This window comes from Ambystoma mexicanum, chromosome 5q (assembly GCF_040938575.1).
Source record: "Ambystoma mexicanum isolate Mex_15411 chromosome 5q, UKY_AmexF1_1, whole genome shotgun sequence".
In the NCBI taxonomy this organism is placed as follows: domain Eukaryota; kingdom Metazoa; phylum Chordata; class Amphibia; order Caudata; family Ambystomatidae; genus Ambystoma; species Ambystoma mexicanum.
Window position 1 is genome coordinate 683,639,015 of NC_090933.1, and position 23,912 is coordinate 683,662,926.

A 23,912-nucleotide genomic window follows, 5' to 3' on the forward strand; every position below is an offset into this window, starting at 1 on the left:
GAGGGACCATAACGCCCGGTACGGCCCTCGCTGCAGGTCTATAAAGCTATTAGAACACCCTCACTGTTTAATTAAAGTTGAATAAATGGGACATGTTTAATTGAAGTACAAAAAATTGCAAAATGGTAAATAAATCTTGCAGAAATGTTTTGTATTTCAATTAAACATGTCTCTTTTTTTTTTATAGGGTAGTGGAAGGTGCTAGGGTGGGAGGAGTATGCGACCAAAGTGTAATCAGGTGTGTGTATGCCTGCCGCCTGTTCTAATTATGTTTACTTCAGGTGTGCCTCCCCCTCCCCTTCACTACACAACTGTTAGCCACTAGCTACTCCACACAAATATGCAAACTAACAAACTTGTGCAAACGCCACATGTACATATATTCAATTAACAGCCAATAATTTACTTACCTTTCTGTGCCCGTTCCCTTCATTGCCTTTTTCATGCTACACTGAACATTCAGCACAGCCTGCAACATTCCCTTTCATTTCATTGGTAAATATAAACTTCTGCATACGTTCCCCATTATGCTGCAGTGCAGCTCATGTCAGCCCCTTTTCAATTTGAAACGCTGGGAAAGCGTTTCCTTTGGTTTTATTATTTTGTGTCTTTGAGCCTCACGCTGGGAAAGCCTTTCTTTTGCTTTCCTTTCTTTATTTTATGTCCTCGAGCATCACACTGGGAAAGCATTTGCATTGCTTTCCTTTGTTTCTTGTTGCTATACGAAGGTGTATTTCGGAATGGAAAGTTAACTCTTTCCGTTCCGGAATACACATGCAGCCAGAACTACGGGCTGTAATCAATCTGCGGGCTATACCAGTGCGTATAGCCCGCAGATTGACCAATCCCCATCACGGAACACTCGCTAGGGTGTTCTAATACGTGTTATTACATGGCTAGGCTTTAGATTTGGTGCAGCCTGTATAGCTATTTCTTTGGCATGGCATTTTGTACTTGGCAGCTATAATAAAGCAAGCATGATAAGTGTTATTAGATGGCTAAACTGGCATTTTGGTGCAGTCAGATCAGCTATTTCTTTGGCATGACATTTTTTTTTACTGGGCATCTATAATAAAGTAAACATCATAATTTTATTAGGTAGCTAGACTGGATTTTGGTGCAGACAGTTTAGCTATTTGTTTGGCATGGCATTTTTTACTGGTCATCAGAGATAAAGCAAGCATGGTGGAGCAGCCAGTCTAGCTATTTCTCACTTTGGCATGGAAATTCCTACTGGGCATCTATGATTAAGCAAGGTGTTATAACATGACTAAACTGGTATTTTGGTAAAACCAGTTTGGACATGCTTTCGTATTGTGGCATGGCATTTTTAATGGCAAAGCCAACATCAGTATGTTCTTACATGAGGATACTGTCATACATTGGTATAACCAGCGTGTACATGATTTCCTATAGTATTTTTACTGGTATTATTCATACAGCAAACATGAATATGTTCTTATGTGGGACTACTTGCATATATTGGTGCAGCCAACATGGAAATGTATGGGCACAGCCAGCGTGAAATAAATGTTATACTTTTATATATTGTGGGAAAAGGCATCATAACAATATGCTGGGAAATGCTCCTGTGCACAATTGGAGACTTGCATCTATTGGAATTTTTCACGAATTACCCTACAAAACCAACTGCAAACTGTCTGGCTTTTAACCCAATGTTTCCCTTAAGGTGTGCTGTAAAATACACAATTTCAACCCATTATTCAAAACATTTTCTTAGGGAGAGAACCAACCTGAGCCCCCCCACCGCCACTGGTTGGTTCAGGGAAATATTTATACCTCTCCAATTAAAAACCTCACCAGCCGTATAGCTCTGTAAAAAGACAGGTCATGTATCCAAGGATCCCAGTTCTGGAGTGGAATTTGGAACGCACGCTAGGTTTTGAACAAGATATTTGCAGCCCGGGCTGAAGTGGCGTACAAGAATATGATTAAATCAAACATTTGCTGTGGAACATTCTGTTAAAGTATTGTTGGTAAGTATGGTTCAAGAAGCTTTTAATAATCCCAATCAGACAGACTTGCCACCCTGTCATGCATGCTGGACGTGGTCCTACCTCCTACGCTCGTAGAACAGCTAGACCGTTCTATTCCAAATGGCGGTTGTTCGATACGTTGCCGGGAAAACGACGTTTGCACTTTTCACGTCGCTAACTTCACGTGTATTCTGCTTCGTCACGTGAACTACGGCATTACGTATTTAAGCAGCGTGGAAACATCACTCGCTGCTTCTGATCGAATCATTTGGCGTTGTGTAGCTGAACCTCCGGTCTGCATCCTTGCAGGTTACTACAGCTACTTTTTGGGCCTTCTATAGCGTGTTTTCCGCCACACGCTGATTCCTGGAGCTGTTTGGTCGCGTGTAAATCCACACGCGCACGTTGTCTTCCAACGCGGCTGGCCTGGGCTGCGTGAATCCTGTTTGCGTGTAAATCCACACGCGCACGCTATCTTCAAGCGCTGCTGGCCTGGGCTGCGTGAATCCTGTTCGCGTGTAAATCCACACGCGCACGTTGTCTTCAAACGCGGCTGGCCTGGGCAGCGTGAATCCTGCTCGCGTGTAAATCCACACGCGCACACTATCTTCAAGCGCTGCTGGCCTGGACTGCGTGAATCTTGCTCGCGTGTAATCCACACGCGCACGCTATCTTCAAGCGCTGCTGGTCTGGGCTGTGTGAATCCTGTTCGCGTGTAAATCCACACGCTCACGCTATCTTCAAGCGCTGCTGGCCTGGACTGCGTGAATCCTGCTCGAGTGTAATCCACACGCGCACGCTATCTTCAAGCGCTGCTGGTCTGGGCTGCGTGAATCCTGTTCGCGTGTAAATCCACACGCTCACGCTATCTTCAAGCGCTGCTGGCCTGGACTGCGTGAATCCTGCTCGCGTGTAAATCCACACGCGCACACTATCTTCAAGCGCTGCTGGCCTGGACTGCGTGAATCCTGCTCGCGTGTAAATCCACACGCGCACGCTATCTTCAAGTACGGCTGGCCTGGACTGCGTGAAATCTAATCGCGTGTAAATCCACACGCACACGCTCTTTTCTTCGCGGCTGTACAGAACCGCGTGTACTTGTTTCTACCTTAAAAGGAGCGCTATTTCCAACTCCTGCACCTGTGATATTAACAGGGGGATTGATTCATTTCTATACTTTACTCTACGTGGGAAGGAAGCTTTTCAAGGATAATTGGAAGGTGACAGTGAACAGTACTTTGGACGCTATCCTGTGGTGCATCAACCCGGTATCTAGTGTGAGCCTCGTTCCGTTCGGGATAAGTCTCCCTTACTAATCTTCCCTTCCTTGTCGTTTGTTCTACCTTGGATTCCTCAAGAGACTCTGCTGGATTCATCTGCCCTAGACTCAAGGTCAGTGTGTGCATTCATGACATTTTCTATTCCATCATACCCAGGTTGGGGCAGGTATTCATGACACTTTATTTTGTTCTAGGCTGACTTCCTATACCTTACCCACGCCCTTTCCAGTGATCCATCACTCTCCCTGTTTGACCAGTCAGAGAGTTGTATCATTTGGAAGGTCTTAACTTGACTTCACAACTATCAAAACGCGTGAACAGGGATCCGGAAGACCCTACCACCTGTATCCTTTTGAGTACCGTATCCTTTTCAGTTAATACTTTGGTGCTCTCTGACACACCCTGCCCATTTTCCACTAAGTCATCGATGGCAGGGATTGCAGAAAACAGCAGATCACATGGCTAAGAGTGTCCTCCCAGAACCCCATGCTATTCATCCAAATTAATAGTGAGAAGTTTTGTGAGAGAATCCGAAAAGACAAGGCCCCTCCTTCAGGAACTCCATTTCACTTCACCTCAGACAACTAGATCATGTGCTTTCTGCATTTGGCCAACATGTTCTCCACAAACCTGATGCCTGTTCCCTTTGGCCTGGTCCATTAACCTATTTCCGAAATTCCTCACCAGCAGACAAAGCACAATACACTTACTTGCAAGGTATTTTTATGACACCCTCCATTTCTGACCCAAATGTAGGAGACCCTCATAGGTCACCCACTGGTTGCTGTGGCAGATATGCTGTTTACTTTCACACAAATGTCCTACCTCAGATTATATGTGAATCTAAACAACTTATTTACCACATATAAAACGTAGACATGGTATACATGGAAAAAAATGTGACCTACACGTATATATGGCAGATAGGCTACCTACTATATAGTAGATATATGTAGTATAAATGACATTACATCCGTTTTCAGCTCATGTGATGCGACAGAATAACAGTGTGCTGCAATGGAGCGCGCCGTCAGCCCCTTCACCACTCCAACTTTCGCCCTGGGAAGACGCTTACCTGATATCATCAGTAACATTGATGTGTCTTCTTTCCTGTGCCCTTTGCACTCTTCTGGGGCATTGTTTTGTCTTGGAAAAGATGACGTACTTGGGTTTCTCGGTGCTTGTGTGGTCATAGGAAGCAGGCAGGAGGGCGTTGGCTGTTTGAACGTCATCTGTGGCGCAGAGAGAACACTGAATCACATAAAATGAATACACACCATGCGGGATAATAACCACTTCCCAAATATAACATTCTGGTAAGGTGAGTGCCTTGTAGGCCACGTTGGGCCGCTTTTCAGGAATGTGTTCCAAGAAGCACACACCCTGATGCGTCGATTGAACACTACATTACGGAATCTGCCAGCAGCGGGCGCCATCCTGCAGCTCTGAAGCACTTTGCAGCGGGCGCCATGCTGCAGCTCTGAAGCGCTTTCAAACACACACACGTCCTACGCAGCCACCGGAAGCGAGAGCAGGGACGTCATTTGGGGGTCGCACTTGCGACCCCTGAGGTCTCCCTTGCTACCCCTAGGAAAAAAATAATTTTTTAAAAACATTTTTTTGAACTTTTTTTTTTTTTAAATGTATGCTCCTGGGCTGTGGCCAGTGTCATGTGGCTTTTTATTTTTGTGGGTGAATGACTTTCTTGGTCAGGCCTCTTAAAAAAATGGGGTTCCACAAGTATATCACTTTAAGCAGTGACCTTAAATAAGAAAGAATAGGAATAACACATAATTTGGCTTTCTGGAATTCGATCCAATAATTGCTAGACTCATAAAGGTTTATTTCCAGGCACACTTCAGGTGGTGAGTCTCTGATTTAGCCTGTTCCTAAACTCCTCAACTCAGCCTTTCACCCTTCTGAGGTCGATAAATGAGTACCAACACAGGTTGGGTGATATTGTATGTAAATTTAATCTATATAAAACGCTGAAGCGTAAGTGCTATATAACAACATATCATTATCAGTTGCCCTTGGACATCTGCTTGCATTCACAGTAATTTGGTAATATGGTCCTATACACACTGATATTAACGATACATATGGTGATCCATTCTTGTATGAAATGTATATAACATTATAGTGATATTGCAACCATATTTTCTCGTAGTGAACTTAGGAACAACATGTGATGTCCCTTCCTGTTTTGTCAAGGGGTGAAATGTTGTGTTCCATCGCTTCCCATGATGTCACTTCGAGGTGGGTGTCAAATGACATAACTTCCTGTGATGTCATCAGAGGTCAAAGGTCAAGTGATTTCACTTCTGCTACCCCTGGCATTTTGGTGAAATGACGTCCCTGAGTGAGAGACGGACGTGGAAATGGGAGGGAATTTGGAACGCATTGGGGGTGATTTACCAAGACGATGCCAGGAGTAACAGAGACTATTCAATTCACAAAGAAGTTACTGGTAATTACTCCGACTTACTCTTGACTAATCGGTGTACTCTCTCTCCAGAAGGAAGTCAAAAGAAATTCAGAGTTACTCACAGTAATTTCTTTGTGGATCTGTCCCACTTTCTTTCCCTTCTTAAACCATATGTTAAAGGCTTTTAGTCTGTAACACATGTTTATAAAGTTGAAGCCATTCAAGTTTTTATCAGATTCTAAAAGGAACAAACGCATTTGTATTCATGGTTGTTCTACTATGTTTCCGTTGCAAAAATATGCATGTGTCCTAATGCTAAAGCAGGCACTGTTAGACAAACAATGTCTGTGTTATCGCCCACCCTATCAGAATACAAGGAGCATCCAACACTGGCGGTGTTACACAGGAATACCTCCAGCAGTAAATACGATCGTATTAAAATGGGGAATATCGCTTTGCAATATTCCAAATGTTAAATTAAACAAAGTCTTCTCCTCTGATGTATTTAAAAGCTGAAAGTTGTGCAACAGGCTCCAAAGCAGATGCTAGACTCCCACAGCTCCTAGGATCAGCAGCGTGGCACTTCACAGAGGTCAGTCTTCATTACCGAGGCATTAATGGCTGCGTGGGGGCAGGGGGGCACTTTCCTGGGTAGCCTGCTAGGCAAATGGCTCAGGGCCATTACCAGCCGAGAAAGCCCACCCCTCTCAGCCTTTAAGCCATTATCATCTCCACATCGCATCGAGTCACTACTATTTGATTGATCAAAAAAGGTTTCCTTTCATTAAGGCACAGTTGCACCTGAGTGTCCTTTGATAAAGGGACAGACATGCTAGCCAAAGATGAGAAGCAAGGTCAAAATCATGCCCCCTTAATCTCTTGGCAGCCAGATTGGAAGGAGAACAGGTGTGGGAATCGCTATTAGTTAAGTGAGTCTATTCACTGTTTGGGTGTATGGGCTGAGTCAGGTACACGGCATAGTGACTAATGGTAATAGGAGGTGGTAAGAGGAAGCAAGCGGCAGAGAGTGTCAGTGGGACTTGAGGGCATTTTCAGAATCAGCCTTCAGCTACCTCAGAAAATGGGCCAATATCCGCAGATTCAGCTGGCAATCTGAATGAGATGATTGGCTACTTTCCCACGTCGTGTTATATTAGCCATCTACTCCTGTATCAGAACTCTGTGGTTCATACTGAGATCTGTTTCAGACACCTGCGAAGGAAAGCACAAACATGTGTGATGGCATAACACATGTAGGGCGCCACCCAGCTGATGTACATGACAGGTTACGCCCCCATGAAGAGGCGCAATCTATCAAATAGAATAATGTAGACTTTTGCTGGGACACTCCGGGGCTCAGCGTCTGGTTTAAAGAAGAGCTTGAAATGGATCCAAGTGGAAACAACTATCACAATAATAAAAATATATATATATTACTTCAATGCCATCCAAATTCCATCATTTAAACGCTAACCACCACATTGTTATGATATTCACAATTTATTCTATAAGAATACCACAATCAAAAATTCATCGGTTCCCACATGAGTTTCTTAGGCCAAATGATCAATGATCACAATATTTCAGAACAATTCATGAAGGTTGTTTAATAAACACACATAATCATAAAAGCCACATAATCACACATATTCAGGCAGCATCACAAATATGACATTTCAAAGATTTATTGATTAACTAATTTGTACCAATGGATTGGCATTCCTCACGTAAAGACAGCAAATTAGGATTTAACATAGTCAACTCTATTATAACAGAGGGGAGATTAGCAGGGGGGTTCATTAGTCATTCAACATGTCCCTCAGTTACTTCTATATTTATATATCTTTTGAAGGAAGTTTTGTTGAAGTCTTTTGTATTTCTCGTCTGGTGGTGGTGCACCCAGGTAGTGGGTTTCAGCAATAGTACAAGTGGATTTGAGCCAAATAGGATGTGGTAAGAGTTCTGCGTCTTTTAACAAAGTAAAACATTAATACGAACAAAAACATTTATTTTGGAGGGTTTCTCAATTAAGAGAATGGAGCCAAGGAAGTCCATCCAATTTCCTGAACAACTCACAAAAGGAAGCCAGCGTGGGCTTATTCTAGCAAATTATTTATCTGGACGACTAAAGGCACATACCCTTCTGAACATCCGTGTATTCTTCATGGATACACAGTCAAAAGTGCACATCACAACACCCCATTCTAGTTACTTTTATACGATGATCAGCAGCATCTTAAACTTCTCCATTTCTGACTTTTGATCCCTGAACTCCATACCTCTCAATTATGACACCATAACGTTCTCTCCAAATCCCCATATATTTAAAGAAAATCTTATTGTTCGTCACTCCTAATCTTTATGACATTATCTCTAAAATCTCCCTAATCTCCCCTGCATGTCTGATTCCCCCAAATCTCAATGACTTTCAAGGAAAATCTCCCTGATATTCCCTCACATCTCTTTGACATTTCTTTAAAACTATACTAACATTCCAATTATATCTGCATGTCATTTTCTCCAAATAACCCTTCAGAGTCATTAAAAAATCCCTTATGTATTCCGAATCAGACTAGTTAAAAAAAATATCCTACCAAGAAGACCCAAGGAGTATGGTGTCGGATTGAGCTCCTCCACAAAGTCAAGACTTTCATCACTTCCCAAGTTTCAAAATAGTTTTTCAAGCACTGGCCATCTACCACCTGAACAGTGGCAACACCCTACTCACAGGAATCCCAGATGTCACCGTGGCCCCACGAAGCCTGTTGCAGCATGTCTCATCGCAGGAGTAAGAAAATTCAACCACATCAGCCAAACCAGTTCAAGGTAGCAGTGATAAGGGTCTAGGCTAAGTCTCAAGAGGTGGTGAGCTTGTAAAGGATCCACAATGAGTACAGACACAGATTACACTTGGACATTACGTATACAAACACAGTAATTTATTTATGGCCAAACAATACGATGAAAAATTACTACTAACAGGTAGAAATATTACAGAACACTAATAATAGAATAAATATATACAGTCACTGATTGAGGGCATAATACAAATCAAACCCCTGTAAAAGAAAGTACAGATTAGATTGTGCACCAATAGTCCACAGAGAGTTAACCCTAACTTCAATTGTCCTTCCCTAAATTGTCTGGGGCCTTATGTCCAAAAGTTCAGGAAATTTCTGACAAAGTTTGTGAAAAAATGAAGGTAGGGTCTCTGGGGTCCAGTGAACAGTTCCAAGGGTTAGGGGACCATGTATTCGAACTATTAGAAGTGTGCCCAACTTTTGGAAGGCTTGCACCTGCAAGTTATCGTACAACCAAAGTATAGTAAAAGTTTTGTAAAAGTTAGGAAAACTTTTAAAGGGAGTATAGGGGCAGGTAACAACCACTATAAATTACCCCCTATACTCCGATTCTTCCCCAGACTTGGTAGGTCGTTGGAAGAGGGTCTGAGGCTGCTTTTCCTGCCGTCAGTAGCAGTCCTCGATTTTCTGGGGTTGCAGGTTCTAGCTGATCTCCGGTTGGTGTCTTTCGCTGGTGCAAGGACTCTCGGATGAAGAATGCAGCAAAATTCGATGCAGGTCCCCTCTCAGGAATGGACTCGGTTCAGGTAAGCGATATCGGACGGTGGTCACTGCAGCACGGCAACGCGAAGGGCCTCACTTGTCACGGTCAGACCCTCCCTTCTATTTTGGGTCCCCTTGAAGCTAGGACGCTGAAATGTCGCTGAGGTGATTCTTGTAGGAACAGGCTGGGGATCCCCAGAGTTCTAGGTCTAAACTTGGAACAGCGACGTCAGCAGCACAGTAGCCCAAACTCAGAACTGGTCAGCCTCAGGACGGTCCCGGGACACTTCCGAAGGCTCTTCTTTGCAGGGAACCGAGCTGACGTCAGGAATGGATGTTCCCTCCACTCCAAGGGTTGCAGCTCCCTCACAGGACTGCTGAAGATCACAAGCAAGACAGGGCTCCAACAGGACAGCAGTAGAAGTTGGTTGCCAGGCAGTCGGGTCTCCGGTCTCTTCACGGGTCTCACGGCTGGACAGGTTACTCCAGGACCTCTGAAGAATGGGTGCAGGGGTCTTCTTCTTATCCTAAAAGCCAGGTAAGAGCTGAAACTCCCACTAGCCAAGCAGCAGGATTAGCCCCCACACACACCCCAGCAGTGGTTCAATCAGGACCACTGGCATGAACATTCATGCATACCACTCAGACACACTGAAACCAGTTTGTGGATTGGGACCAGACAGTCCCAGCCCACATCCCGCCAGCAAACACACATAACCCCTCCAGTAGCTCGCCAAAAGCTTCTGCTTTCCTGGGCACTGCAAGTCCATATAAGGATTTTCCTGGCCTCACAGCCAAGGAAGAAGGCTTAAGAACAAGATGGCCAAAAGACAAGCGAAAAACCATGTGGCACGGCCATGTTTGGACACGCCACAGTTAGTAGCCAAAATGGGTTAGGCTAAAACAAAAAGCACCAATAAATGGTAAAAAGTCACTGCTGCCACCAGCTTGTCCATTAAGCACACCTAGAGTAATCAATAATCCTTTGCGTGTCAGTCTAGGGCAAAACAAAAAGTGTACCCCACTGTACTGCATGGTAAGATGCTTTGTGCAATGATACAGTTACCACTAGTGATAACAAGTTACTAAAAGTAGTAACAAAGTCGCAAGACTAAGTGAAACAATGTTTCCCAGTACTGACAGCCTGAAGGACGTGTCAGTTTCCACATAACAGATGAGCAAAAGACAGTGTAGTGAAGCTTAAGGCTTCACCGCACTGTAAAAAGTACCGGTTAGAATAAAAAATGAAAGCAGAAAGTTTGGGGGTCCATTAAAATGGAAGGAAAGGAGCAATAAAGAGAAATCTTTCCTAACACCTCCAAGTATGCATCATGTTCAAGACAGCCTGCATCACCTACAACAAAGAAACAAACAAAACACCACTCTGCTTGGCAGAAAAACTCTCCATCTCCAGAGGCAGGTGAATCACCAGAAGTCACACATTGCCAGGCTGGAAACAAAGGATTGCAAGAGGGAAAAACTAAGAAAGAGGATATTTCCCTGGAATAAGTTACTAATTCATATAGGACTGGACCCTCCCCCCACCCATTCAAGACTTCAGGAAGAACCTGAAGACCCTAGCCATCAAAGAACATCACACCAACTGCCGATTGCTTCGCTCAACCCTTTTTCTGCCCCTCTGGAGTTCCCCACACTCCTTACCCATTTACCCATTCCGGCTCTTTCAGCTACCCTTGCATCTTACTTGCAGCCTCCTGGGCATGTCCCCTTTGTACTGTGTTCCGTTGCTCTCCAGCAACATTCACTTTTTAAAATCTGATACACACCGAGTTGTCTCATGTAATGCACAAACAGGTAATCCAATCCTGGTTTTAATTTTGCATTCCAGAGCTTGTAGTCAGCTGTTCTAAAAGGAGAGAGCAACACTACAAGTACTAGAATGGAAAATAAACCAGGGTTAGATTTGCTACTGCATGACCTGGAACAACTTGGTAGCTGGGGTTCCCTTTAAAGCTTACTAATGCTCTCTACAAATGTCACTTGTGTTTTTTCAAAGTTGCTTGTCCTGTTCGTCCTAGCAAATCTCTGCAACATGTTCTCCAAATCTCCCCAATGTTATCTGCAAAGTTCCTTGATGTTCCCTGCACAATATGCAGGTATGTGCAGATTCATGTGCCTGAATCTAGAGTGTAATCTCTTGCTGGACTGCTGCAGAGAGGTGTGAAAAAGACCTCTGCCTGATGCTTCAGGTAGAGTAGGGTGGCCACAGGTGCCGGTGACCCGGGACATTGCTCAGTCCATTTAGGAGGTGCTCCAAGCCTGAAGAATAAATCGAAATCTGAAATATCCCTGTGGAACAAATCCACAGAAGGTGCTACCTACAACAGGTGCAGGGCCCCGATCTCCTGCAGTGCGGGTTTGCATGCTGTTTATCAACCCTGTCAGGAGTGCACCAGAACCGCCCGGGAGAAAATGTTTGCCAAGTCCTTTACACAAAAAAAGACTGCATATACTACTTCTCACCCACAAGTAGTGTGCATGGGCACCACACACTAGAAAACCCTGGTTATGGAGATTCATATATAGGGCTCAGCAATACGGCCTGTAGACTCAGGACACAGAGCTACGCTGTGGTGACTCAACACAGGTGTTCACGAACTGTGATGCCAAGATGGTGGCTGTCATTCATCAAGGCTCAGGGCAGATTCCCGCTCCAGAAGGGGTTGTGCCACCGAATTGGCAGAAAAGCTGTAAACAATTACAGCTTGACAATTCCAGTTTCAGCCTGGAAAAGAGACACCAGAATGTGGTTAAGCAAGGGCATTCCTTAGGGGTGGGGCCTGCCCATTACATACATTTAAGCCTTACAGATAGAAGCATGGGTCGTCGGAGGTAGAAGCAGAGCTTTGGAGAGTTGGAGACAGAGATTGAGGCAAAGCAGAAAGAAGAAGGGTGGAAAAGGATGGCCAGGGGGCAGGAGAGGAGGAGAGAAGAGGTGAAGAGTAATGGGGTGGTGGTAACCAGTGACAAGATGGAATAGTGTATGGAGGTGGTGAAGAGTGAGGCATGTTTTAGAATAAGGAGGCAGTGTAGCGTGAAGAGGTGGTGAGGTGGAACATCAGAAAAAATATAGAGAAGGATGGAGGAGAGAAGCAAAGTATTCAATAGAAGGTTGGAGGGGACATTAGGAGAAGACAGGTGGAGAGCAGAGAGGAGGCTGTTAGTAAAACATCTAGGAGGAGTTGGGGAGTTTGGAGGAAACAGCTGGAGTAGATACCAGGAGGAAGAAGCAAATGAGTATTGAAAAGGATGAGGAGAAGCAACAGGGAGGAGGGTGTTAAGGAGCATGAGCAGGCATGTTACAAGCCTGAAAGAAGAGAGCTGAGGAGAGGTGGAGGAGCAAGCATGTGGCAGAGCATCGAGTGGGTACAGAAGGAGGTGAAGGAGGAGTACAGTGGAGAGGTGAAGACAAGAGGAACAGGAGAGGTCCTCTTAGGTACGAGACATTTGTGACTTGTCAAGTTGGTAGATGGGAATGGAGTGTATGGAAATAGAGCAAGCATTCTGAGAGAGGGAGGTGATGGGAATCTCTATGTCAAGCCTGTGAAGAACGTGATGTTGCCTGCCTCTTCTATCGCTGTTCAACCCCAATGGTTGCAGGTAATGTTGGGGAGATTTGTGTAAATCGTGCATGGGGACAGGACAAACAACTTAGAAAAATCCAACCTGTGCTTTCCCTGGGCTAGTGTGTGTACGCACAAAGGTCAGCAAAACCCACGCAAGGGGTCGCCCAGGAGTTGAGGACGAGAAGCAGAGCCTATATAACAAAAGGCCACAAAAGACAAAAAAACAACCCCTCCCGATTGTGCCAGCCTGAGAAGAGATCCCTGGATTGTAGATTATAGAATCCAGAGATTTTTGTTGTTTAAACCTCAAGAGAAAGACTTCCTATTGTTGTGTTGTAATTTTCTTAGTAAACTCTTCCTGGAAATTGAGCGTTACGAAACTCAAAGGCTTGTTAGCCATCATTATTCTGGTTGTATAGCTTTTTTTGTGTCCAACAGAGATTATTCCATTGATTCCCCTTTACAGTTATACATGGAACGATCCATAGATCTGGGAAGGGTTTAAGGGGCTTTTGCTTTGTTTTGGGAAAACCTTGTAACTACCTTTAAATAAGCCTCCACGTAACACATCTTCATGCCTATCTGGTATTCACCCCGCTCAGCTTTGTAACAAAGGGCATGTGAGGAGATGGCATTTTATTTGCACCGAATGCAGATATTTGATGGTGGAACGTGGAAAAAATGGAAGTTAAAGAAGTGTGTGGAGGATCACAATCCTGAAGCAGTCCACAAGTTGCAATGCACTCTGCCTAACTCAGTTTTGAGGTCCCACTCAGAAATATTATTCACCCAAAATCTCTTTAATAGTCCGCTTAGACATTTAAGAAATTTCACAGATGTTCCTCGCCAATCTCCCTGACATTTCATGATGGCTCTCTGTAAATCTACCTGACGGATCTTTACAAATCCATCTGATGTTCTCTGCAAATCTCCCTAATGCTCAGTACATATGTCTTTAATGTTCCCTGAACATCTTCCCAAATCTATTTGCCAATCTCCACAATGTTCCATGCAAATCTCCATTTTGTGGCAATTTGCCTGCCCTGTCCTGAAGTTCTAAGCTTAAATCTCAAGTGAATATGCTTATTCGCGAGCTACATGGTGGCATGTCAGTGGCATGCTTTATTTACTCTGATTGCAGGTGCCTGATGATGGTGAGTGTGGGATGTGTGAGAAGGCTTAAAAAAGCAAAGTAGATGTCATTTTCCACTTCATTAATCCAGCATCAGAGTCTCAAGATGGTTAGAACATAAAGCAGCACCATTAATTGTTCAGGATGTAGTGCATATTCCTATTTCAGGTCTTCTATTAGACAAGCATAGTGAGCTCTGGTTAATGTAGTCAAGAGTTCACATTTTACCTCCAGCCTTGCCACTAGACCAGCACAGTACACTGTGGGGATAGGGTTCTAGGCCTTTCAGGAGACCAGTGCAGTGATTTATGGGATATGTAGTGTGTTTTTCTTGATGCCAAATGTCCCATAATATTTATAAAGGATTCTTAGAAGAAAGTAACTTGAACTTCTAACCATGAACTAGCACAATGTTCCACTGTCATCTGGTAACAGGCCCATCTTCTGGTACACATGCCTAGCTCGGCCAGAATTGACTCTGCCTCCCTCGGGAGACATATCCCAAATGAGTACATGTTCCGGAACGCACATTTCTAAGAGGGGAGGATAGTGAACAGCAGACAGAGCAGTGACCTCTGCATCCCTCCCAGTCTGACCCATTAGCATACACAGATAATGTCCTATTGGTCGAGAACTGTGATGTGGTCTTCTTACAGGCAGGAATAGGATGGCTGCAAAAGAGATGACTCGTTTAGAGAATGCAGGAGGTGGTGGTCATGCACTGGAGAGAAATAGTTGGATTTCTCCATCCATTTTACCTTGCAACACAGGCATTTTCATTGAAGAAGGCACACTAAACAGCCAATATAGATTGATACACCTTCTGCCGGCACCGTGTGACTACAGTTTGACACCCAGAGCCCTTTCTGGTGTGTAGTATTAATTTCTATCTCCAGACACAAAAGTTTAGAGTCTTCAGCCAGACCAAAAAGCTAAAACGGACGACTGGGTAATGCTATGCAGGGCTCTGAAAAAGTAGAATAAAGCGACAGTGCTATTATTTTATGCAGATATCAATTTAGGCAAAAAGCCCTGTTGGTTGTATATATGATTTCTGCACCATCTTTGGAAAATCCTGAAGGGTAACTTGTCTGTCTTGCTGCTAAACATTTGTCATACCCTTCAGTTTCCTCAAGACCTTACTCTTTAATCTCAGCTCTGATGTAAAGCATGTGCGTATCTCGTTAAGGGAACCCTTTACCAGCTCAATGGTGAAAAAATAAATGCTTTAAAAAAGATATACCACTAATGCAAGGGTGTACGTCTGCTACTGGTACTCCAAAGACATGTTTCCTAAATGTTTCTGCCAGAACTCAAAAAGGAAACTGACACCAGGATTAATTAGACAGTCCTTCAATACCTGTTATGTTAAATTACTTAGAGCCTCATTACGTGTAACCCAGTCCGGAAAAAATGCACGTAAAACAGCCGGTGTGACCAGCCCCGGCATTTTTTCGAGACCGGGTTACTCAGAGTCTGCCAGTAGGGGCAGTCTACTACTGGCAGGCCTGACTTGTCTGTAGGTCAGGCCCCTGCCGGTAGAAAAACCACTGAAGCCCAAGCACCGTTAACAATGGTGGTGGTGCTCCAGTGGTTCCCATTGCATGGAGTCGCCTTGGACTCCATGCAATGGGAACTTACCACCATTGCCGGCGCCCGTAATATCCCAGTAACACCGGGATATCGGGCGCTGGTAACAGTAAGGCGAGACTGCCGGTTACCCGCCGGTGGGACCGGCAGGTTATCAGCAGTCTCGTAATGAGGGCTGACAGTATCCACAGCAAACGCAAATTCTAGTGCAGTACCGTTATGGCACACATCATGAAAACTATAAGGCACACTGTCACAAATCCAAATGGGAATCAATGAGAGAAACAGACCAAAGTGGCAGTTTAAAGTGGGTTTATTTAGAAAGAAACAACAGTAAAAGAGATAAAAAGGAATAACAGGATGACTTCTCCTTGGGCTGAAACAGGTAAGCAAGCAAGTGACCAACACAATGGCAGGATGATGTCTCCTCGGGTGCAATCAACAAGCCAAAACGTTAGTTTCACATTTAACAGTCCAGGATTATGGCCCACCATCCCTGCTGTCCCCCCCCACCTATTTATATCCACCTCTGCCTTATCCTGCTATCATCCACCTTTTCTCCCCTCTTATCAGCCACCTGGTGGGCCTCTCTTTCCCCAGACTCCTGAGTTTCTCTCATTCTTGCTTCCTGGGTGTCTCTACTCCCAGTCTCTTCTGTATCTCCCAGTCTCTTGCCAGCTTCTAGGGTCTCTTTCCGTAGCCTCCTGAGTTTCTCTCTCCCTCTCTCTAGCCACCTAGGTCTCTCTCTTCCCAGCCTTCTGGGACTATTTCTCCCCCGCCCCCAGACCTCCCTTATCCTCAGTCTCATGAGTCTTCCTCCTAAACTAATGGTTCGGTCTCTTCCCTTTATCCATAACCTCCTGGACCACTCTCTTCCCAACTTCCTGGGACTTTATACTCCCCCTTCCGGGATACTTCTCTCCCAAGCCTTCAATGTTTCTATACCCTCCAGCCTACCAGGCCCCTCTTGCTAGACTCCCGACTCTCTCATTTCCCAGCCTCCAGGGTCTTTCAAATTCCTCCTTCTCCCAACCAACCTCTCGGTTCACTTCAAAAACACTTCTTCCTTGTCCTCCTTAGTCACAGTCACCTCCTTTGCTTTCCTCCAGTCATCTCCAACGTAATCTCCTATCACCTCCAATACACTTCTCCTCTCTCTCCAAGCTTCCTCCCTTCTGCCACAGGCCTCAGTTTGATAGACCATCCTCTCTCTGACTTAAGGGAATTTGGGTGTGTCTACTTGTGCAATTGGCATTGCGACTGGTTGTTCCTGGGGACAGCTTGCAGTTTTGATGTGGGACTTGTGGTTGGTTAGTCTTTCTCCATTGATGGTCCTCTCTAAGCTTGATACACCCTGGCCCTCTCCTCGGGAAGGACTGCCTTAGCCTAATAGTTCTTAGGTATATATGTCTGGGGATCTTGTGGGGTGACTGGTTAACTGTTAGGTTAACTGTTGATGGCAAGACATGCGCTATTAAATACAAATGTGGTTATCCTCTTATCTGGGTAGAACTTCCATGCAATGTGCGGCACCCTGCCCTTTTATGTTAGACCCTGCCCTATTAACCGCAGTGTTGTTTCAGTTGATGTGTTTATTTTGCACTAGCATGTTTAGTACCCACCAAATGTGAAAAACGCCCTGCACTTGTGTAAAAGGAAAAAGACTACCATGAAACAATGGCGAGGGGCAGGCTGCCGATTGCTATTTCCCAGAACAGCACAGCCAGGCATATTTTAGTGAAGATTGGAACCGGGAAAAGCTGCAACTACCGGTCCAATAAACCTATAACATCCATAACATACTGGGGAATGTTCAGCCTAACATAGAATCAAGACACATGTCTGAGAATGACTTGTTAAATGATGTTTAAAATCATGCATGCCTATGTAGAGGAGGTCCCAGATACGGCCTGCACTCCAGCCCCCCATTTTGAGGTACAAGGAACATACTCGCCAAGATGTGACGTATGAGGAGCAAATAACCCAACAGAGAGCAGCACTAGGGCTCTGCCCAGTGCCCATCAGAAGAGCAATACCTGTTGAAGTGCCTATAACCAGACAACCATGGGCAGCACGGTACCCGTTGAGACAACCGTACCAGCAGCTGACACGAAATGAAGATTACCTACAGACTGTCCCCGAAGAGACCCAAAGAGCCTTAATGGAAAGCGAGTGGTGACGACACAAGGGCCTGGACAGATTCACAGATGAACGAAACGACAACCAAAAGATGACACGCAAAGACGAAATGTTATGAATAATGGTGTAATGGACTTAAAAGAAGAAACAATGTTGCAAAACAAAGAACGTAACCATGAAAGAAGGATGAAAATATGCAACTGGCTAAATGCCTGTAAATAGGCTTGGAACGCAAGAATCTAAGGAAACGGTACTGCTTGCAATGCTTAGTAGAAGAATAGAGCGGCACGTGCCAACTATATATCTACCTCAAGAAGCACATCATACAAGTGCGACTCCATTTTTATAAAAGCAGAATTGGGCCCTGGGTTGTGGAGGACAAACAGGCCAGGACTCATATACTAGCTCGAAGCCAGACGAAAGAGCAGAATTGAAACTCAGTAAGAAGCAGCTCATGCCTGGGAATTCAAGGTCAACTCCAGGAAGGGAGGAGAGCGGCAACTTCGAAGAAATGAAACTTAAAAGCATAGCAGCCAGCCAATGAAGGTCGAGATAAGGAGGCCCAGGCAGGTGGCAAGGCTAAAGGAAGAATCAAATACACAAATAGAGGGAAAATGAAGCAGATTCATAGTGAACTAACACGTGACCAGCCAAGCGCGAAAAGGTACCAACGTCTGATGTCACCCAGAACCCGAGGATGCCATAACTTATCCTGAAAAGAAGCTACAGTTTCGAGGCCATCCTCAGCCAACTAATTGACACATAGCCCTAAGGTACTGATTGATAGAAGGGAGGCAGGGTGAATCTTGGGGCACACCGCATCTGGGTGTCCATTCTGCATGCTGCTAATTGAAGTGGAGATTTATGTCTCAGGGTGAAACCTACCCAATCACAACGGACCAAATAATCTAGGGTCCTATAGCTAGTAGAACCAATGAGACGTTGTGCTTATAGTGACGCCTATCACGAGTGATGTAGAGGGATGGGCGTAGACGCCCGCCCGATAAGAGTTATCCAATCCTCACGCGCTGTTACCATATACAGATATAGCACCTATACTTAAGTTACATTTCCCAACCAATAGAATTGCATGACAAACTTATGTGTGTAACACGTCAACGATGACAAAAATCTGCTATAACTGTTGCTGTCTGAATGAAGAATTTGGAAGTTGAAGTGAGACGGGCGATCGCATCACTGTTGATTTCCATTGTTTCCCCGTTTTTTGTACTTGTCATTAAACAGACTTCCCTTTGCCAAACCACTGAGTTGTCCTTATTGATTGGTGTTGGAGTAAGAGAATCCTGCACCCCATCCTCCTCAAGGTGCAGCTATCTCGTCTTAAAATACTTGAGGGCGAGCTCTGATCCCATGGGCCCGTCAGAGGTCGCTCCGCCCTCCTGTACACTTGGTAGCAGAGAGGATGGTTTTGACCATCAACTATTGATTATTGAATATTGATTATTGATAAGACACCTATTGACCGTCGACATGAAGTAACTCTAGGTCTTCGGCAATATCACAAGTCCTTTGCCATCTTGGCAGAGTAGACTGTGAAGCTTCCCGTGGAAAATGATAGCTTAAACTTGTCCAAAAAAAAACTGCAGTGGGTTTGAAGGCACCCGTTTTACAAACATAAACCCTTCAATTCCTACGGGCAGTGGATCAGACGAAAGACTTAAAAAGGCAGTAATGGAGGCGGTGATCCCGAGGATCCAGATAGGAACGATTGCGACCGGTGAGTGAAAGAAAAAATTAAATGCTTTGGCAAATGTTAAGGCATTAGAACAAGTAAGGGAAAGGTAACGGAGGGAGGCGGAAAAAACTAAATTGTTAGAAGTAGAGAAGACTGTATATATATATATATATATATATATATATATATATATATATATGGGGATAATGACTCGAGAATAATTAAGAAAACAGAGGTTACCGGGATAGACGCCCAAGAGAAAACAGAGGTTACCGGGATAGACACCGGAGAGAAAACAGAGGATACCAGGGCAGACACCTGAGAAAAGAGAGGATACCAGGGCGGACACCTGAGATAACAGAGAGACGATTCGCCTTGTTCCTGCACTTTAATATAGCGGTCAGAAGAAACGTGAACTCATAGTCCCACATAATAGGGAACGATTAGGCTACGACCACGTTTAAAGACGTCATCAAAGGAGTTCGTTTAGACCCCATGTCGGGGTATTGATTAGAAGGCAGAGATATTTGTGTCCAGCTGGTGTCTGTCTAGTCTGTCAAGTGTCTGTTGTACGTGTTCTGTTGTATGTCACATGTAAGGAATTTTGTCTCATTGATTGTTTGAAACTAAGTAGGGGTTTTACGCGATTCTATAGTTGAGAGGGAACCGCACATGGATTGATGTTCTTGAGTAAATTGGTGATATAAATAATTTGGCGGGAAAAGATTGGATTGGAACTTGCGGTATTGGTGCTCGCTCATATTATAAGGAGTGGTGAAGTTACATGGAAGTATTAGAAACAGGTTTAAGCATGGAAGATATTACTCCACTAGCACACTTATGTAAACAATTGCCCAAGCTTAAGAAATACAGCACCGAGTGGGTTAAGGGTACCGCCCACAAGATGTTTATGCCGTGGCCACAGAATGGGTGCTTATCTAAAGCCGTCTTAGAGCATATGACGACTTACTTGCATGCCACATATACAGGCAAGAAATTAGAAAAACGCCTTGCTGTTCTAGAACTTTGGAAAATGTTTGAACAGTCGAAGGAGGAAGAGCCACCCGCAGACTGGATATTAAATGTATGCACGGAGGGGGGTGAGACGCCTACCGCGTCACCAGCCCCACCTGAACCAGAAACCGAGGGAAGTAAGCCAGAGGGACTTTACCCATTAAGAGAGCTTAAGGCAGCCACGGGATACAGCAACCCCGCATATGAGTCGCCTACGTATAGTAGTGACGACAATAAAGGGAAGGAGCAGGAGAAGAATCTCACCTCCGCAGTCCCGAGGGACAAGGAGAGACGCGATGATGAAAGGAAGGATCAGGCACAGACTAGTGCATCTCTCGATAAGGAGAGCGAGGGAAAGAAATGGAAAGAAAGTGAAGACAGAACTGATGAGAAAGCATTCGCAAAAGACAAATGGATGGGAGGACAGATATTGTTGAAACTCGATGGAAAAGGAAGTGAGACCGAGAGAAAGGTCTGATGAGGCACAGAGAAGGGAGAAGGAGAAGGAAAAGGAAGTAAGGGAGGAAAGACTAAAAAGGAAAGATAGGCTGAGACGAGAACAGCTATATCGCGACGAGCAAGGAAAGCATCTCAGTCGCAAACAGAGCGCAGCCTAGGACCAGTACAGGCAGAACCTGCAAAGGTTGGAAGAAGAGCAAAGGGTAAGTGAAAAAAGGATAAGGAGACGAGAAGATGAGGAAGTTCGGAGGGCAAGTGAACGTAGAAATGAAAGGAGAATGGAAAAAGATAAGGTCAGAGCAGAGGCGGGGAAGCGCAAAGAATTTGATGATGATATTGAACGTAAGCATAGACAGAGGGCGCGCAATCTCGAATATCTGGAGCGGGAAGTTAAAAAACCCGATCCTGTTGCAGAATGGGAAGACATTAAAGAATTATTTCCTGCGTACGATTCAGTACCAGGCACAAGTGGGGCAAATATTGAAGATAACTTCAACACCAGAAGCATCGGGGAAACGATCGATAAAATCTATGGGGTTGGAACAAATATCCCAAGGGGAAAGGGAAGACGAGCGCTTGGAAAGCACTCAGCTGTATGACACTGAGGATGTCACCCGAAGTAGTGGGAGCAGGAGACTGTCCCTGGACAGGCTAGAAATTAGTAAGAACGACGATGGCACAAGGAGTTGCGTGAATTGGGAACATTCAATGTCTGACTCCCGAGAGGAGAAGGAGTGCAAGACAAATGAAGAAGGGAGACGGCGCGAAAAGTGGCTCCCAAGGGACAAAGGGGTACGATGGTCAGACGCTAGCGAGTCTGCACCAAGGACATCAGAGTCTCCCGCGCAGCCTGACCAGCATGAAGGAACACCCCATGGTCAGAGGGGGGTGTCAGCATCCGCCTATGTAGACAGATTGAGGACATTGCCAGGCAGACGGCGATGCGGGAATATTACCCCAGCGATAGACCAGAGAGCTATGGGGAAAGAGCAAGAAGGCTGCGCATTCCAATAAAGGTTGGAGTAAGACCACAATATATTCCATGGCCACACATGGATCAAGAGAACCTGAAAAACAAGCTTCCAATGCTGACATCAGGAGCCGGGAAGTGGATACACGAGTTGGTAAAAATGACAGGGGGTGTCACATTAGCTATAGGGGACATTAAGGGTCTCCTGATCGCCATACTTGGTGAGAGAGCAGACGATGTGTGGAAACAGGCAAAGTACCCCGGTGTAGCCATAATTAACACTACCCATGACAGAGCGCCATTTAATAATTGCAGAGCAGCAGTATGGAAAGCGCTACGAGTGCTTTACCCAGACACTTCCGATATGGGAGCTATAATGACTCGAAAAATGAAGGAGTCAGAAGATCCGTTGATTTATATCCAGAATTTCCAAGACGCGTGGGTGCTCGAAACGCATGAATCGTGGACAAAATCTATGCCTGTATTTTATCACATATTGTGCCAGGGGTTACCAGAGCCAGTACAAAAACAGCTTAAGAAATTGATAGGAGTTGAGACTAAACCGTGGGCCGAAATACAGTTGACTATTGCACATTACTGTAGATTGTTGCAAGAAAAGAATCGGAAAAAGGAGGCAACTCGGAAAGGTGAGGTAGCGAAGCTGGTGCAAATGAAATTATCAAAGTATGATCTTGAAGGAGCCATGCTGACCAGCCCAGATGAACAGAACGTACAACAGGTGGCTAACCCACAGCAGAACAACCAGGGTAACGTAGGATTGTACCCGAGGGGAAGGGGATTTAGAGGAAGAGGATGGCAGAGTAATCAGTGAGGGTTCCAAAATAATCAAGGAGGCTTTCAAAACGTGCAGATGGGCAGTCTAGATATGTCAAATGGACAAATAGCCCGACCACCGCCAGTGTGTTGGCTGTGTGGAATGACAGGGCATTTGGCGCGCTTGTGCAGAAGCCAAGGCGCATGGCAAAATGGACAAGGAATGGGAGCAGGCACGGTGAATCTGCCTGCAATCTCACAACAGGGTGGTGCACAGAATCACACAGTGCAGTAGCAAGCAACAGGCTTGCAGCAAGGTGCACAACAAGGGGTTCAACCCCCGAACATGGGGACTTGCCACAGGGGCAATTCAACAGGCACCACCGCAAATGTCTCAGGGCACAAACTCCGGAAGAGGAGGCAACCCTGGGAATGGAGAAAATCTGCAAGTGTACAGTGGACCGAACTCGTATATGAATTAGGACAGCTCACTGGGAACCCTGATGTTCCCAGTGAGCTCTATCCTATCAGTGACACTAGACCCTAACAGGGACCAAGGGTGAATGTTGTCATAGGGGGTAAAGAATATTCCTTCTTAGTTGACACGGGTGCGACACGCTCGTGCATACGTGAAGGCAAATTTACCTTGTCCGGCGAGGCATAGATACTCTGAGTTTTACAGGAGCTCACAGTCGAGTTCCCTTAACAGACACGCTCCCAGTCTCCGTAGGAGATTGCGAGATGAATGTACCTTTATTATATTCACGTCAGACCCCAGTAAAGATTTTGGGTCGAGACTTAATGACAAAATTGAACATGACAATCTCGTTCACGGTGGAGGGTATAGTATGCTCCACTCCAGGAATGCATTATTCAACGGTATGCGAAATGATCACAGCATACCCAGGACGCATAGCCATGAGAGCTATATCATTAGAACCAGAAGTCTTTGAATATGGCATGCGTGTGCTTATGGCGGGATTGCCAGGCCTTGCAGATAAGACCATGAGGATCCCTGACGAGTTTCTATTCAGACAAAGAATACCTATGCATGAAGAGCAGGGACAAGTATTTCCCTTGATGATACATATTGCAGCAGTGCGAGGGAAAATAGCATTGGTCGAAGGATACGATGATGAAGGCAGACAATGGTGCGCGATTATGGCCATTGAAGAAGGGTATCAAGTGACTGACGTCACCGATGATGATCTGTTTGAAGAACAACCTCACTCAGAAGAGACGACGTTGGAAGTGAGTCTCATATTTTGGGTAAAAATGATCAA

At 45.0% G+C, this 23,912-nt stretch overlaps 1 protein-coding gene across 2 annotated transcripts in view; it reads right to left on the reverse strand.

The window, feature by feature from the left end:
- The window catches only part of PPP1R42 (protein phosphatase 1 regulatory subunit 42), a 1,058,014-nt gene that overhangs the window by 93,048 nt on the left and 941,054 nt on the right, over window positions 1-23,912 (reverse strand). For both annotated transcript variants that reach the window (XM_069621142.1, XM_069621141.1), the window contains one exon: window positions 4,353-4,509. In XM_069621142.1, coding sequence (XP_069477243.1) covers window positions 4,353-4,509 — 157 coding nt within the window. The remainder of the gene's footprint in view (window positions 1-4,352; window positions 4,510-23,912) is intronic.